Genomic DNA, 15,845 nt, shown 5'->3' with positions numbered 1-15,845 from the left:
AAAGTGACAGTTCTGAAGAGTGTGTGGTGTCAGCAATGGTACACCTAGAGATTAAGTGGCAAGAAGCCAAAGGAGTCTACCTCCCCCTTCCCACTGGCCACCAGAGGAACAGCAAGGCCCAGAACAAGCAGCACTGTCCAGAGGCACCACACTTCTGAAGACACAGTCTATATACACTTCTGCTACAGGTGCACAATACAACTTCTTTAATTTTAGCGAATGGTTGCTTAGGGCAAGTAGACGAAAGACATTAAAATCCTCAAAGCCCACTTGTTTGAAGATATAAAGAATACTGATACATCTTCGGACGTTCTTCATCAAAGCAGAGTTAATGCTATCCATTGTGAGGAAAAATGCAAGTTTACATCCACAAATGGTTTTTACAAACTGAACACAGCGTTTGATGGAGTGATTTAAAATAAGCTTCTAGAAATATCTTTAGTGAAAGCATTTAACAATCACTTGTGAAGGGCTCTCTCTTTGGTTTGGTATCATGAGGGTCAACCCAGGGTATGAAATACAGACAGGAATGATCGACTTACCTCCTAACTGGAATTTTACCATTTGTGTTGGTCATAAACGCCAATTTCATCCAGCTGGAAAACAACGGTAACAACACTGTTTTAATGTTTCTTAAGAGGGATACTTCAATCCAGGTAAGAACTTTAAAAGAAAGTTCATTCAAACAAAGAACATTTATTCTGAAGGTCAGAGACAATAATACACTGTGAGATGAATTTATGGCTGTCACAATTAGCAAATACAAATACAAGACTCTCAGTTAAATTAGAACTTCAGAAAAATAATAATGTTTTTTACAAGTATGTTCCAAATACTGCACAGGATATGCTTATGCTAAAGAACTATTACTTATCTTAAATTTATTATTTTTTTTTTTTTTTAATTTTTTTTCAACGTTTATTTATTTTTGGACAGAGAGAGACAGAGCATGAATGGGGGAGGGGCAGAGAGAGAGGGAGACACAGAATCAGAAACAGGCTCCAGGCTCTGAGCCATCAGCCCAGAGCCTGACGCGGGGCTCGAACTCACAGACCGCGAGATCGTGACCTGGCTGAAGTCGGACGCTTAACCGACTGCGCCACCCAGGCGCCCCTACTTATCTTAAATTTAAATTTAACTGGGAGTTCTGTACTTTTCTCAGCAACCCTGGATGAATTAGAAAATTGGGTGCTTGCACTGAGCAAAAAAAATTGTGGGTACTTACTTGGTGACTGGCCTCATCCTTAATAATCTCTCCTAAGGGTGTGCCTGGGTGGCTCAGTCAGTTAAGCAACCAACTGATCTCGGCTCAGGTCATGATCTCATGGTTCATGAGTTCCAGTCCTGCATTGGGCTCCTCACTGACAGCGTGGAGCCTACTTGGGTTTCTATCTCTCCCTCTCTCTGCCCCTCCCCTGCACTCTCTTGCTCTCTCTCAAAGTTAAAAAAAAATTCTGGCAAAATATTAAAAGAAAAATAATCTCTGTTAAGGTGGTAGGAAATGCAACTGCATGCTGACACCAGCCAACCTTATCCTGAGGACACATAGGGATCTCCACTCTCAGCTCCCAGTGCAGCAAAGCACAGATCGAATGGGCATCTTCCCTAACTTCCAATAGTAAGAGAAGTTCATTAACTCAAATTGACGGGAAGCAACTCATTGCTTTCCTGACACATGGGGACCCACAACGTTTATTTGTACATTGATGGGAAGACTGTTCTTAGCTATTAATTCACATTCTCATTGTTTCCAGTCAATAAAATTCTGCTAAAAGCAGAATATGACAAATTGGTAAAGTTTCTGTCCTGTGTCAGTTTCCTAGAAGCACAAGTGACTCCTTTTCAACTGATGTTTTCAAGACACTAAGCGTGAGGGAAGCAGAAAGGGCAGGGAGAACAGTCACACAAAGCTGTGGTCTCTGCTGGGGCTTTAGCCTGATGCCATGGGGAGCTCTGGAGTGTGATGTGCATCCGACTTGGTGGCATGGGGGCTAGCCTTTTGTATCCTGTGCTAGCCCATCATCAGGCATGGGCTTCCCACCAGGAAGAGGGAGGAGTACAGTCTCCCAGGCACAGCGACTCCCCTTCAGCAGAGTGTAATTCTCTGTAGAAGTGGGCAGGTGTGACCTCTTGATGAGCTAACCCTTATGGTGGCTGGTGGATGGATGAACACCAGCTCTATAAAGGGATTTGAGCATGATACCACTGGGGACAGGTAAGATCGTATGTCCAGATACGGATATTGGGGTCCCTCAGGTGTAAGTGGGCATTCTCTAAGTCTCAGATCCTTTGGATTCAATCAATACCCAAACTGTAACATCAAATATCCACCGTGGCTCTTTATTTTTAAGAAAATATGCCACAGCAACTGCAGAAGAAAAGGAGAAGTCGCTGCACAACAAAGAGGTATTTACAAGACTAACTACCCCTTACTAAGATGATGGAAAGAATATAGGAGGGATGGCATATAAATCAAAACTACTAATAGTGAATGAAGGAGGACTGGGAGCCAGGCACTGGGCTGGGCATTTTCCAGGACCTCACTGCACCTGTGAGATAATCTTGTAAAATGAGTTATGGTGACCATCTCCAGTCACAGATTGGCACAGTGAGGCACAAGGCTAAGAACTTGCCAAGAGTCACCCAACAACTAAGCAGCCCAACTAGGATCTTAGTCAAGAGCACATATTCTTAAAGCACCTGCCAAAGGGACCAAAAGTAAGGATGAAAGTGCCCCAAGGGCTGACTTCTCTTCCTCCTGCCTGACAGTCCAAGGAATCACACCTTTGCTGCTAGGCCAGGTTGAGAGTGAAGGCTTATTTCCATAATTTCTCAGTGTAGTTCCCTTCTGCACCTACAACTGCCTACCAGTGGCCCTATAATGGCAGGAGGCCCCACTCCTCTGCTGATTGCTGCTCTTTCAACAGTCTGACTTTGGCTTTGGCTAGGATTTCTACCTGAGTAACTTTCAAGTCACCCCGATGGAATAACTTCATAAGGGTTACAAACCTACCAGTGAGGTGCATTGTCACCCCCCAACTCACCCCCTGCTGCATTTTTGGATACAGTGAACGGGGGTAAGGCCAGTATGTTTGGATCCCTGACTGTGTGCTGAACAGTCCCCGGGCCAGTGCTCTTTTTGACCCTAGCAATGGGTGCTCTTGTAAGTGCTTCTCTTGGCCACACTCCCCAATTCTCAGTTTCACACAATAGAGGCTCCAGCTACCACAGCATCCAACTACATATCTCCCTAGGCATGGAAAACTAACGATCAGCACTCTGTCTGGAGACACAAAGGTCAGTGCCTACTACCTAGAGGATACGGCAGGGGATGCTGAGGTTCCAGCATCTTCCTGCCATCAACCATTCCTTTCACATCTGTTTTGGACTACGGGTTTATCATACACACCTTGCCAAGTGGCCTGAGAGTACAGATATATATTGGGAACTTCCTCTTCAAGGTCAGGAGCATGGAGGGGAAGACAAGTAAGATGCCGCCTGGCCATATACTAAGCCTTTATCTCCTAATCTGACCTTTTGCTTTTTAACAGCCAAGAACAAAGAGTGATATAACAAAACTCACTGTTTTTTGAGGCAGGTCATTGGACTGACATTGTTGGCCCTGAAGTTGTGTATGATTGATCTCAGTCCTTCTACCCATTGCTGAAAAGAGAAAGAGAAAGCATTCCTGATGAGTAAAACTACGAGCTAAAAATGGTGGTTTTTATTGGATAGCCTGTATCCATTTTGCATAAGAATAATGTAAACGCTTTGTTTATCTCCTCCCCACCACAGAGCAATCTTCATTCTGGTGCCATACTTTATTCTTTAATAAACAGCTTTCATTCTTTCCATGAAGATAAATGTAACATCTATAGCATCATTAAATGCTGGATTGTCACAAAGGAACGCTGCCCCCTGAATGACTTGTTAAACCTTCCAGTTGTAGCCTGTTTAAATAGAAGTCCTTTTTCAGCCGCTGGCAATCTTCATTATTTCTAAGCAACATTATACAATACACTATGACATATTTAGCTATTCCCATTTTAGAAGATGAGAGCATTTGGGGTTCATCAATTTTATCATGTGATTCTATTTCAATCTAAGAATTTCTTACATATCTTACCTGTCTGTGTTTTCCAGCAAAGCCTTAAAAAGTAAAGCATGTACTGATTGCCAGGGTATCCAGAGCAAACAGTGAAGTGCTTACATAATTTCTGTTTAAGGATTTGGAACCTCAGTTTTAGCTCATAACATCACTCCATGGATTTACAAGGAAAAGTGAAGGAAGACTGCATGGCAATAAAGGAATTTGGGTCTCTTAAGGACATTCTGCTAGAAAAGGCTAGCCTATGAATTAAGGCCAACTCTGCCCTTGGGTCCAACAACTGATGCCAATGAATGCCATACCAAGTTGCTAAAATAAAGAATCACACTCTTGGCAACATGCTTTGTAACAAATTGACATTGGGGGTTAAAACAGAGCTGGGGCCTCCACAAAAGCCAGTACCTCCCCTTCTTTGGTTCATAGTGTGACTGCTATAGCTTTGTGCTGAGGAAGGGGAAAAAATTTGGAGTCGACAGTAATATAGATGTATATTCAATCTGCACTGTCCAGTATGGTAGCCACTAGCCACATGTGGCTATTTAAACTGCATAAAAGTAAAATTCAGTGCTTCCCTTTCACTAACCCCATTTCAAGTGCTCCAAAGCCAACGTGGGGCTAGTGCCTACCATATCAGACAGCACATATAAAGAACATTCCCATCATTATAGAACATTCTGCCAGACAGCACAACATAATACTAGTGATTTAGTCATTGCAAAGGCCAGTGGTAAAGACTGAGTTCTATCAAATGTGTGTGGTTTTAATCTACTGTGAGAAAATAACAACATTAAAAATGTCATCTTAACCATTCTTAAGGAACAGTTAGTTCAATGGCATTAAATAACATTCACACTGCTATGTAGCCTTCACCACCATCCATCTCCAGAACTTCTTTCTTCTTGCAAAACTGAACCTCTCTCCCCCTTAAACAACTCCCCGTTTTCCTCTCCCCACCCCCAACCCTAGCAGCCACGATTCTACTTTCTGTCCCTATGAATGTGCCTATTCTAGGTTCTCCTTACAAATGGAGCCATACAGTATTTGCCCTTTGACAAATTTGCCCTATTTCACTTGGCATAATGTCCTCAAGGCTCAGGCAGGCTGCAACAGGTGACAGAACATCCTTCATTTTTAAGGCTGAATAATATTCCATTGTAGGTGTAGACCACATTTGGTGTATTCATTCACCTACTAATGGACACTTGGGTTGCTATTGTGATTAATGTGGCTATCGCAAACGATGCTTCTATGAACAGGGGTGCACAAATATTTCATCAAGTTCCTGCTTTCAGTTTTTTTGGATACTCTGAGGTGGAATTACTGGACCAAGTAGTAATTCTATTTTTCATTAAAAAAAATTTTAAAGTTTATTTATTTTGAGATCAAGTGCAAGTGGGATAGACACAGAGAAAGAGGGGACAGAGAATCCCAACCAGGCTGTGCATTGTCAGTGCAGAGACTGACGTGCGGCCCAAACTCACAAACCGTGATCATGACCTGAGCAGAGACCAAGAGTTGGACGCTTGACCTACTGAGCCACTCAGGTACCCCTCTGTTTTTAATTTTTGAGGAACCACCATTCTGTTCCCCATGGCAGCTGTGTTATTTTACATTCCCACCAACAGTGAACAGGGGTTCCAATTTCTCCACATCCTTGTTGGCACCTGTTATTTTCCGTTTTGTTTTCATGCTGACAGTAGCTATCCTGGTGGATGTGAATCTAGTAGAGTTTTGGCTTTCTTCTTTATGCTTCAATCATACCTAACGGCTTTCTAAAGAAGGACTTAGGAGCCATGAGAGGTAAATTTCCTTCCACAACTAGAAAAGGCTATTTCCTGAGGACGTAAACAGCATTGAAAGCCTCCTGATGGTGAAACCAGGATCCTGAGGCATGAGGAAGAAAGGCAATAGTAGCATTAAAGAAATGCTCAATTATTTTCATCAGCAGCCTTCACTTTCTCTGTCAGATTAAATATGGGAGTATAATTCCCTGGGGACTATCAAATAACCTGTTATTGGGCTAATAAACTACAGGCTCACACACAGTTTCCCAAGAGAAGACAGAAAAGCAAATAATTTGGTTGGCATTAACTGGGAGGCATTTTTCTCAACCTGAAGGCTTGTTACGTGTTCCAAAACACAGAGTCCATGGTATCCAGGGATAAAAAAGTGGACAATCCGAGACTGTTCACTGGCTTTTTCTGAGCATTCTGATGTAGTTGTTTCTAAAAATAAATTATAGAGATACCAGGCTTTGAGGAGGCTGAAACAACTTTCACCCATCTTTTGAAAATACAATGCTGGTGAAGGTTCTTGTTTGTTGTGACCGAAAGGTCTCCATGTGTGACCTTTGAGGTCATCAGTCCAGTGAGAGTACTCGTGCATTAGTTAGGGGGAAATGCCAACAGAATCCTCACGAGCCCTAAAGGGCGCTGGGATGGGGGAGGTTGTTGCTTCTTCTGAGATGGTAGAAGTGAGGGTCAAGGGCCTTGCCCAAGATCACAGAGCAGCTGGTGCAGAGCTGAGAGGCAGGAAGAACTTTGTTATCGGCCCCTCTTCGGGGCTTGTTCACACATCTCCCTCCTTGGCATGACAAGGTCCTATCAGGACTTTCCTCCTTTCTCCTGTCTTCCAGATAATGCACACCTAGCATATTAAGGCCAAAAGACTTAAGGAAATAGGTGAAGTGTTTTGTTTTGTTGTTTTCAACATAAAATAGATGAGATGCCAGCAGGTGTCAGTAGAACCCCAGAGTTTAGTTGGGAAGTTGCACTAGGGGTGAGCTAGAGGCACATGAACTTCTTTGAATGTTTTCAGATTAAAAGAAGCCAAAAACAAAAACAAAAACAAAAAGGCAACTTAGGTAAGTTTTCTTGAATTGCTGAAAATAAGCACATATGTTAACAGTCTACATCATGCCCCAAAAGATGCACCTTCAAGCCCAGGGCTGCATGTTTCTAGAAGGGTCATTCCCTGACACACCTTGAGCACACTCATTGGCTCAGTGATGACACACCCACCCTATGATTCCTATTACACTGGGTGCCTCCCTCTGGTCTGGCCTTCGTAAGTGGGCCAGCGCAGCCTGCATGCAGGGAACCAGCCCGAAGGATCAATTTGGATGTCCAAATCGGCAGTCTTTGCACTTCCCTGGCATGCTGTTCTTGTTTGGGTCCTCTCATTTTTTAATCTTTTCCAGGGCAGACAACCCCAGAATGTGCCACTCTGGCATGTGGATTTCCTTGAGCTGAAGACAATCAAGGCCCAATGAACTCAAGAAGAGCTTTTTACCTCTCTCTTAACTGCCTAAAAGAATTTAGTTAGGGGGCTTGTACAAGGAAGAGAGCTATTACCAAAGACAACAGTTTTTTCTGTTTTTCTTTTTTTTAACATAAGACAGTCTTGTCCGGGGGCGCCTGGGTGGCTCAGTCATTTGAGTAGCTGACTTCAGCTCAGGTCACGATGGCACAGTTCCTGAGTTCGAGCCCTACATCAGGCTCTCTGCAGATAGCTCGGGGTCTGGAGTCTGCTTAGGATTCTGTGTCTCCCTCTCTCTCTGCCCTTCTCCCGCTCATGCTGTCTCTCTCAAAAATAAACAAATTAAAAAAAATACAAAAAGAAGGTCTTCTCCAAAGAGCATGATAATGATTTGTTTACCAAACATTTGCCCTTCCCATCTTCCTGTGAATTGTCTTTGCCTTTTTCTTTTTAAATTCATTTATTTATTTTGGGAGCGAGAATGCACATAAGCAAGGGAAGGGCATAGAAAAAGGAAGAGAGAAAGAGTCCCAGGCAGACTCCACAGTCAGCAAGGAGCCCTATGCAAGGCTCAAACTCACAAACCGTGAAATCATGACCTGAGTTGAAATCAAGAGTTGGACACTTAACTGACTGAGCGAGCCACTTAGGTGCCCCCGATTGTGTCCCTTGCCTTTGAAACCCCAGACCCTTACCCCCTTCTTCTCCTTGGCTCAGGATGGCATATAAACCTCAATTATCTGATTATCAGAGAGCCTTTCTTGTCTTGTGGGGGTCTTGTACACACATAATTAAATTTGGTTTTCTCCCGTTAATCTCTTTTTATTAAAGGTGGGTATCTCAGCCAAGAACTCAGAAGGGTAGAGGGAAATTTATTTTTCCTCCCTTACACCATGCACTAGGGGCAAACTATGAAGCTTTTCAAGTAAAGATCTCCACAGGGTCTAAGGTTACAGTAGGACAAGACCCTTTATAAGGTGCTTAAGATGTAAAATTGCAACGTTTCACATATCTCCAGATGAATAATCAGTGGAGTACCTATATCTTTACACATTAAACTAGAAACTTGGTTTCAGACAGGCATTTGAGCTTTAAAGGGGTTCAGACTCTAAAATAAAGACACTGTAGGTAGAATCCTACGTGTTTTCTCTTATGGGTCCCTATATGCAAGGTGAATAATTTTAGTTGTTAAGATAAGTTAGGATTAGTTGCCATTAAATTGTCAATATTTAACTTTGAGGACAGGGGAAGCAAGACATTTTCAGCTGGTACACTGTTATAAGTAAACTACGTGGATATCACTCAGAGACCAGATTAGTAGTTTCTAGAGCTGGGTGTACATTGGAACCCCTGGGGAGCTTATAGGACAGTTTAGAAAGCTGGAAGTGGGGCACCTGGGTGGCTCAGTCAGCTAAATGTCCAACTCTTGCTATCAGCTCAGGTCATAATCTCATGGTTCATGAGTTCGAGCCCCAAGATGGGCTCTGCACTGACAGTGTGAAGCCTACTTGGGATTCTGTCTCCCTGTCTCTCTGCCCCTCCCCTACTTGCACTCTCTCTCTCTCAAAATAAACAAACTTAAAAAAAAGAGGGGTGCTTGGGTGGCTCAGTCAGTTAAGCATCCGACTTTAGTTCAGGTCATGATCTCATAGTTGTAGGTTTGAGTCCCGGGTCGGGCTCTGTGCTGACAGTTCAGAGCCTGGAGCCTGCTTTGGATTCTGTATCTCCCTCTCTCTCTGCCCTTCCCCTGCTTGCTCTCTGTCTCTCTCTCAAAAATAAATGAACATTAAAGAAGAAGAAGAAGAAGAGGAGGAGGAAGAAGAAGAAGAAGAAATGCCAATTCTCAGGTCCCACCCAAAATCTACCCACACAGCCACTCTGGGAATGGGGCCCAGCAACCTGCATTTCAACAGGCCCTCCAGATGACAATCATGCAGTCCTAGTAATGGAGCATCTGCTACTGATCACAGATACAGATAACTGAAGAGGGTGTGGAGGTGGCCACAGGAGGATAGGCTTGTCTAGTTTTGTTTTTAAACAATTTTATTGAGGTATAATTTAAATATAATGAATGGCCTAGAAGCTTTTGATTCAAGTCTTTCAAATGCTAACTAACCACCCTTAGGGTGAGGACTGCCAATTGAGACACTTCAAATTTTAAACCTTCATTGCCCTGTTTTGGTTTAAATTCACACACACATGTGTTAAAATATTAAAAAAAATTTTTTTAATGTTTACTTATTTTTGAGAGAGACAGAGAGAGAGAGAGAGAGAGAGAGAGAGAGAGAGAGAGAGAGAGGAGGGGCAGAGAGAGAGAGGGAGACACAGAATCCAAAGCAGGTTCCAGGCTCTGAGCTGTCAGCACAGAGCCCAATGTGGGGCTTGAACTCACGAACAGTGAGATCATGACCTGAAGTCTGACACTTAACTGACTGAGCCACCCAGGCACCCCTGTGCTAAAGCATTGCAAGGAAAGTTACAAGCATTGCAAATGCAGAGCAGGCAGCCAGAAGGAAGTTGGTTCAAAGGATGTTCCACAGGAAATCCAGCTGCTGGCAACATTCCAGGATCTCAGGAGGCAGCAAGAGATGGCCCTGCGGATGCCAGTTAGAAGTGACAGCTCCCCTAGGTTCTGAGAGAGGCAAGCACAGAATCTGGACAGGCCTGGGCTTTGCGAAGAACCCTTATTGGAGAACTGGTAGAGAAGCAAGACGGAAGTCTGTTTCCCAGAGCTGGGGTACATGATCAGAACATAACCCACACCACCACTGGTCCTGTGGATGAGGGAGCTTGAGTCAGGCTGAGGACAAAGCACAAGCTAGCACATCCCCATCCCCAGGTGGGACCTGTGTGATATTCTTCAGGCACTCCTGGCTGCCCAAAACACAAAGGAAAGGAAAGGAAAGGTTAATTGATAGAGATCACAGTCATACAGGACATGAGTCTCCATCAGTTTACAAATATCTTAGTAAATTATGAGAGAAAGGCAATCTTAACAATTAGCCTAATCTTCAGAAATCTGTAGACTCAGTTTCTGGGGGCCCTAACATCACCCCTCCATAGTGATGTAGGAACAAAGGCAAGAAGGAAATGACAGGTAAAATTAAATTTCCTTATAACCTGCAGCCCATTGACAAATACTTGAGGCAAATACAGATTGTACCATTTCTCCCGGAAGGTCCTACTGTCATAATGTTAATGCCTTACTAGAGGGAAAACAACCTTAGCTTGACAATAGCTAGGCCTCCAGTATCCTGTGAGTCTTCTTTAGCATATGGAAATCTCTTTGGAAACTTCCCATTTGCTTCTACCTTCCCAACTCCATAGTATATAACCAGTCACTCCTCACAACCCCAGTGCAGCTCTTTCTGCCCATGGGTCCTGTCCCCGTGCTTTAATAAAATCACCTTTCTGTATCAAAGACGTCTCCAAGAATTCTTTCTTGGCCGTCAGCCCTGAACCCCACCAACACCCCCAAACCTCATCAGAGAGTCTGGTGATTTAGGCAGGACTTGACAAAAAAAAAAATCACATTTTTAAACCTTCAAATGTGCTCATCTAGGATTCTGAATCCATTCGGAAATTAAATAGAAGCAGATCTACCAATGTTTGCATATCACAGACCAACTTCTACATCAGATTAAGAGGGAAAAATAAAACTTTCTCTTTCACATCAGCGACTTCCTCAAGGTTCTCCTAAAGAGAGGAAAATGCAGGCAGAATGCACTCAGTGTCAGTCATAGGAGATATCCATGACAGTGCTGGAAATTCCCTTCTGGCCTGGGACAGAAGGCAAAGTGGGAGACAAAGACAGCCTTGATGGCAAGAATGAATCGGGCATCGGAGCCTGAAAGTCACCACAGTTGCTACCCTGAGAGAGAGGAGTACAAGATAACAGAGAAGTGGAGGACTCTCATGCATAATCAAGGAGCTAAATTTGGCAATCCTAGATACAATTCAGCAGAAAAAACCCAGGATCAAAGGGGAAATTAAGGAGCCTGTACTAATGACCAATAGTGAACTACTGAAACTGGCATCCAAACAGCAATTGGGAATTTCGCAGAAAAAACAAAAGCTCAGTAGAGAGACAGCTAAATGGTAATCTCAAAAGCCCTTGGGAAGTCAATAATAATTCTGATAAACTTTTCAAATCTAAAAGACCCAAGAGAAGAAAAAAGGAAGAACAACTTGGGTCCTTTTCTCTTGACATCATCTGAGCACCTTCCAGAAAATACAAGTTTTTCATCTGCTGTTCTCCATCCACAGAGTAAAACTGATCAAGGTAAAAGGAGGAAGGCATTAAGTACCATCTGATGCTTTTTCTTTTTTACATCTGTTAATTTATTTTTGAGAGTACACACACACACACACACACACACACACACACACGTGCGCACACAAGTTGGTGAGGGGCAGAGAGAGAGGGAGATACAGAATCTGAACCAGGCTCCAGGCTCTGAGCTATCAGACAGAGCCCAAAGCAGAGCTCGAACCCATGAACTGTGAGATCATGACCTGAGCCAAAGTAGGTCACCTAACCACTGACTGAGCCACCCAGGTACCCCAAAGCCCTCTAATTCTTAAATCACCTTCAGAGCATGGCAAATGAGTATTTGGGCAGGAAATTAGCTGCCAGGAAGGAGTATACGTGGCTGTGTTTGAAAGATAAATTTGGATGGGCCTGGATAATATTTATCCTTTTCTAGTCAAAACTAGTGTAGGCACTCACAGATAGTCAAAACAGTCTCTTAGCCTGGCTGGTTATCTTGACAACACTGGGTAGTTAGGTCAAAAAGAACCTCTAAATAGTCATAAGAAATGGGAGGACATCGTGCTGTTCTGGATCATCATTCAGAAGCTGAAGTGTCAAATTCCCCTACCAATTGGATTCTGTTCATTATCATTCCAAGAGGCAATTTTTGCATTGCCTAAGCTGTCCTAGTGTATCTATAGTACCTTGTCTCAAATAGCACATCTAATTCCAGATATGTACTCCAATAAATACACTGTTGAAGGGAATCAAGATACGCCACCCCAAAATATGACGCTTTGGTCCAAAAATTATTTTGAGCTGAAGGCATCTGAATTCCTGAAATCCCTTTTGTGACTAAAAGCAGATCCTGCCTGAAAGAACCCCACTGTCATAAATCTAGATCCAGGAGTGGCTCTAACCTTCCCTTCTGGAAGACAAAAACTTGGCACCACACTCTAACAGAAATGGTCATAAAATTCTCATGTCCATCTATTCTCAGGGCTCATTTATCTTTCCTAAAAGTCATTTGTTCTCCTGTAAGTAGCCTTTGCCCCTTTCTTTCCCCTGCTAAGAGGAGGTACAAACTCTTAAATATCCCTGCTCCTTTGGCTATTTAATTCCTTCTGTGTTGCGCCACGCACATAAAATTAATAAATTTGTATGCCTTTTCTCTGTTAATTTGTCTTTTGTCAGTTTATTTCACAGACCCAGCTGAAGAAACACAAACTAAAAATGGAGGTACATCTATACACTCAGAATACATTAAGGCCTTAGGTTCATTTGTGCCTACAGACTTTATAACGACATACGATGCTCTTTCCTGACTTAACAGAGCAAGTAGCTCCAATCTTACAAACTCTAGAACTCATTCACAAACAAAATGAGATGTTTGCTTTATTTTATGCAACATTTTTTTTGGCATCTGCAAAGAGAACTCTAAATTAACTGAAGAATTTTAAGATATTAAGAAAACCAAGAGCATTACCCTATGCCAGTCAGAAACCAGTTTTGTGAAAGCACACTTTTGGTCACAGCTGTCAAATCTGCAAAAATCCTGGTGGTAAAGGAAGAGCAAATGGCTGGTGAATTAAAAGGTATTCGTGAAGTGGTTTCTCTGGCTGATGCCTGTATTGTCAAGCTCTGAAGTCACATTCCTCCTGACCTGGACCAGCTGAAAGAGGTGGCAAATTAAGACATGCAAGACATGCCAAAATGAACACTAACGGTATCTCTACACGCAGAGGCTCTGTGATAAACATAACCCATCAGGGAGCTGCTGGCCAATTCTTGCCTATGTAGCATCAACCTACATAGCTCAGGCAAATCAAATCTATAGGTAATCCTATAAACTAAATAGGGACTTGCTATAGAAGATGCTAAAAAGGGGCCAACCTTCATTACCTTTCCATCCTTTATGGAAATCTTTCCCCCAAACTTCCCATGCAAAGAAAGAAAGAAAGAGAGAAAGAGAGAAAGAAAGAAAGAAAGAAAGAGGGAAGGTCAGAGAAGAAATGTGACAGCAGGAAAATGGAAAGAAAAAAAGAATATTTATGACAGAGATGAACAAATGAATGCCTAGATTACGTTGCTTTCATACTTCCGGGAAAATGTGGGGCTGAGAATGCCTCTGTGACCTTGCTTGTTGACCGTTTACTGGAAAGCAATAGTTCTGGAAGAGTTTCATTTGTGTGCCTTCAACAGGCAAAAAATCCCACAAAACAACAACAACAACAACAACAACAGAAAAACAACAACAAAATGCTAGTTTGGTAAATAGCTGAATACTACCCCCCTGGGGCTGAGATTCCTACCAGGATAATAGTGCTTTATGGAGCACTACAGTGAAGAAACCTAACAAGGCTTTCTCGTGCTTCATTGACCAGGGAGCCTCCTTTAAATGTAGGCTTTTGTGAGGAACCTATTTTGCAGTTCACTAGTTTGGGAAGGGCTGCCTTATGATTTCAACGTCTACAGGTAAGGATGTTAACTTTTACCTCAACAGTAGAGTAAAATCATACAACGTTCAGGTAGAAGTGGTTGGGCAGTAACAGAATACAGGATCTAGAGTGAATCTGATGCCTGGCTTCAAGACATGAGCTCTGCCACTTACTGGCTGTGTGACCTTGGGCAAGTTACTCAACCTCTCTGGGCCTATTTCTTCCTCTGCAAAATGATAATCATGCCCAGCCCAGAGGACTGCTGTGAGAGTTAAATGAGATAATATATGTAAAGCACTTTGAACATTACCTGGTATTCAATATAAACTAAAAAATTCCATTGCTGCTGTTCTTACTGTAATTATTGGGGGTCACTGGTCAGCATTTCTGTAAAGGGCCAGAATATACATAGTTTAGGCTTTAAGAAGGCCACATATGATTCTCTGTTTTAGTTTTTATGTTTTGTTAACAACTTTTTAAAAATGTAAAAAGCCATTCTCAGCTCACTGGCTATACAAAAACTAAGGCTGAGGGCTGGGTTTGGCCCATAGGCTGCACTTTCCCAGCTCCTGATTATTTTTATTTTTACTTTGAGAGACAGAGAAAGCGTGAACAGGGGTGGGGCAGAGAGAGAAAGAGAGAGAGAATCACATCCCAAGCAGGCTCTTTGCTGTCAGCGCAGAGCCCGATGTGGGACTCCATCCCACAAACCACGAAATCATTACCTGAGCTGAAAATCAGAATCAGACACGTAACTGACTGAACCACCCTGGGGCCTCTGCCAGCCTGATTATTAAACTTGCCCCAGGTTATAGTGCTCAGAGGCAATAAGGTCTCATCTCAGATGAGGTGTCCCACCCATCTCCTCGTTCATCCTATTTTTTTTAAAGATCAGAAAACACACGAACACATGTAAGCTCTTTTTACACATACACTATGTTCACAGTGGCAATTTCTGCCAGCAGTAAAAAAAAAAAAAACTGGAGCTATGCGTTAAGGAGGGGAGCAGTTTAAAGCCGGTGACATTTTTCTCTCCTAGGGCCAAAAGGTGAAATCCAAACGTCACATGATACTTCTGGAGCAATTAGAGTAACTCACTTTGCATTCCCTTGGTGGAGTCATTTGATAACACTCTCATTTAGGGCAAACTGAGCGGCTCTGAGCTGGGTCTAGAGCATAGAGTCTCTTAGGAAACCTGTCCAGTTCATGAAACACAACAGGGGGTGGAGAAGGCCCCTGCGACGAAAACTTGTCCCTCACAAAGCCCCCACATTCTGTATAGGAGCACCCAGGGTACTCGTTCTAAAGATGAGCTGGTAACACCAAGAAAACCTACCCCAAAGATCATGGGGATTTACAATTACACCGAAGCCCAAGAAAAGATTTTAAAGACCAAGGAAATGCACGTGATAGAAATTTTAAATGATAAAATACAGTACATTAAACTCTATAAACAGTATGAGCCCAACTGTGTATGAAAGAAAATTGTGTGAATTAAAAAGACACATTGGTGTGGCTGGGATGGGATTGGAGGGATCAAGAATGGGGTTTCCTTTGGGGGCTGGACGATAGGTTCTAGAACTAGACAGAAGGGGCTGTTGCACAACACTGTGATCTACTAAATGGCACTAAATTGTCCACTTACTTCTAAGTGGCACATTTTGCATTATGTGAATTTCCCTTCAATTTAAAAAAAGACACAGAAGACGGGGTAATGCACTCTGGCAGAGGGGGGAGGGTGGTTCTTTTCCTCTGTGTCCTCTTCTGCACTTTCTACTCGAATGTACTG

General features: G+C 42.9%; 1 protein-coding gene across 10 annotated transcripts in view; it reads right to left on the bottom strand.

Moving 5' to 3' along the window:
- Positions 1–15,845, bottom strand: part of PLCB4 (phospholipase C beta 4) — a 420,321-nt gene that overhangs the window by 111,223 nt on the left and 293,253 nt on the right. For all 10 annotated transcript variants that reach the window (XM_043602872.1, XM_043602876.1, XM_043602879.1 and 7 more), the window contains 2 exons: positions 3,584–3,663; positions 543–596 (listed from right to left, as the gene is read on the bottom strand). In XM_043602872.1, coding sequence (XP_043458807.1) covers positions 543–596; positions 3,584–3,663 — 134 coding nt within the window. The remainder of the gene's footprint in view (positions 1–542; positions 597–3,583; positions 3,664–15,845) is intronic.

The sequence above is a fragment of the Prionailurus bengalensis genome, chromosome A3 (assembly GCF_016509475.1).
Source record: "Prionailurus bengalensis isolate Pbe53 chromosome A3, Fcat_Pben_1.1_paternal_pri, whole genome shotgun sequence".
In the NCBI taxonomy this organism is placed as follows: domain Eukaryota; kingdom Metazoa; phylum Chordata; class Mammalia; order Carnivora; family Felidae; genus Prionailurus; species Prionailurus bengalensis.
Note: the sequence above shows the minus strand (reverse complement) of the source record. Positions and strands in the feature narration are given on the sequence as shown.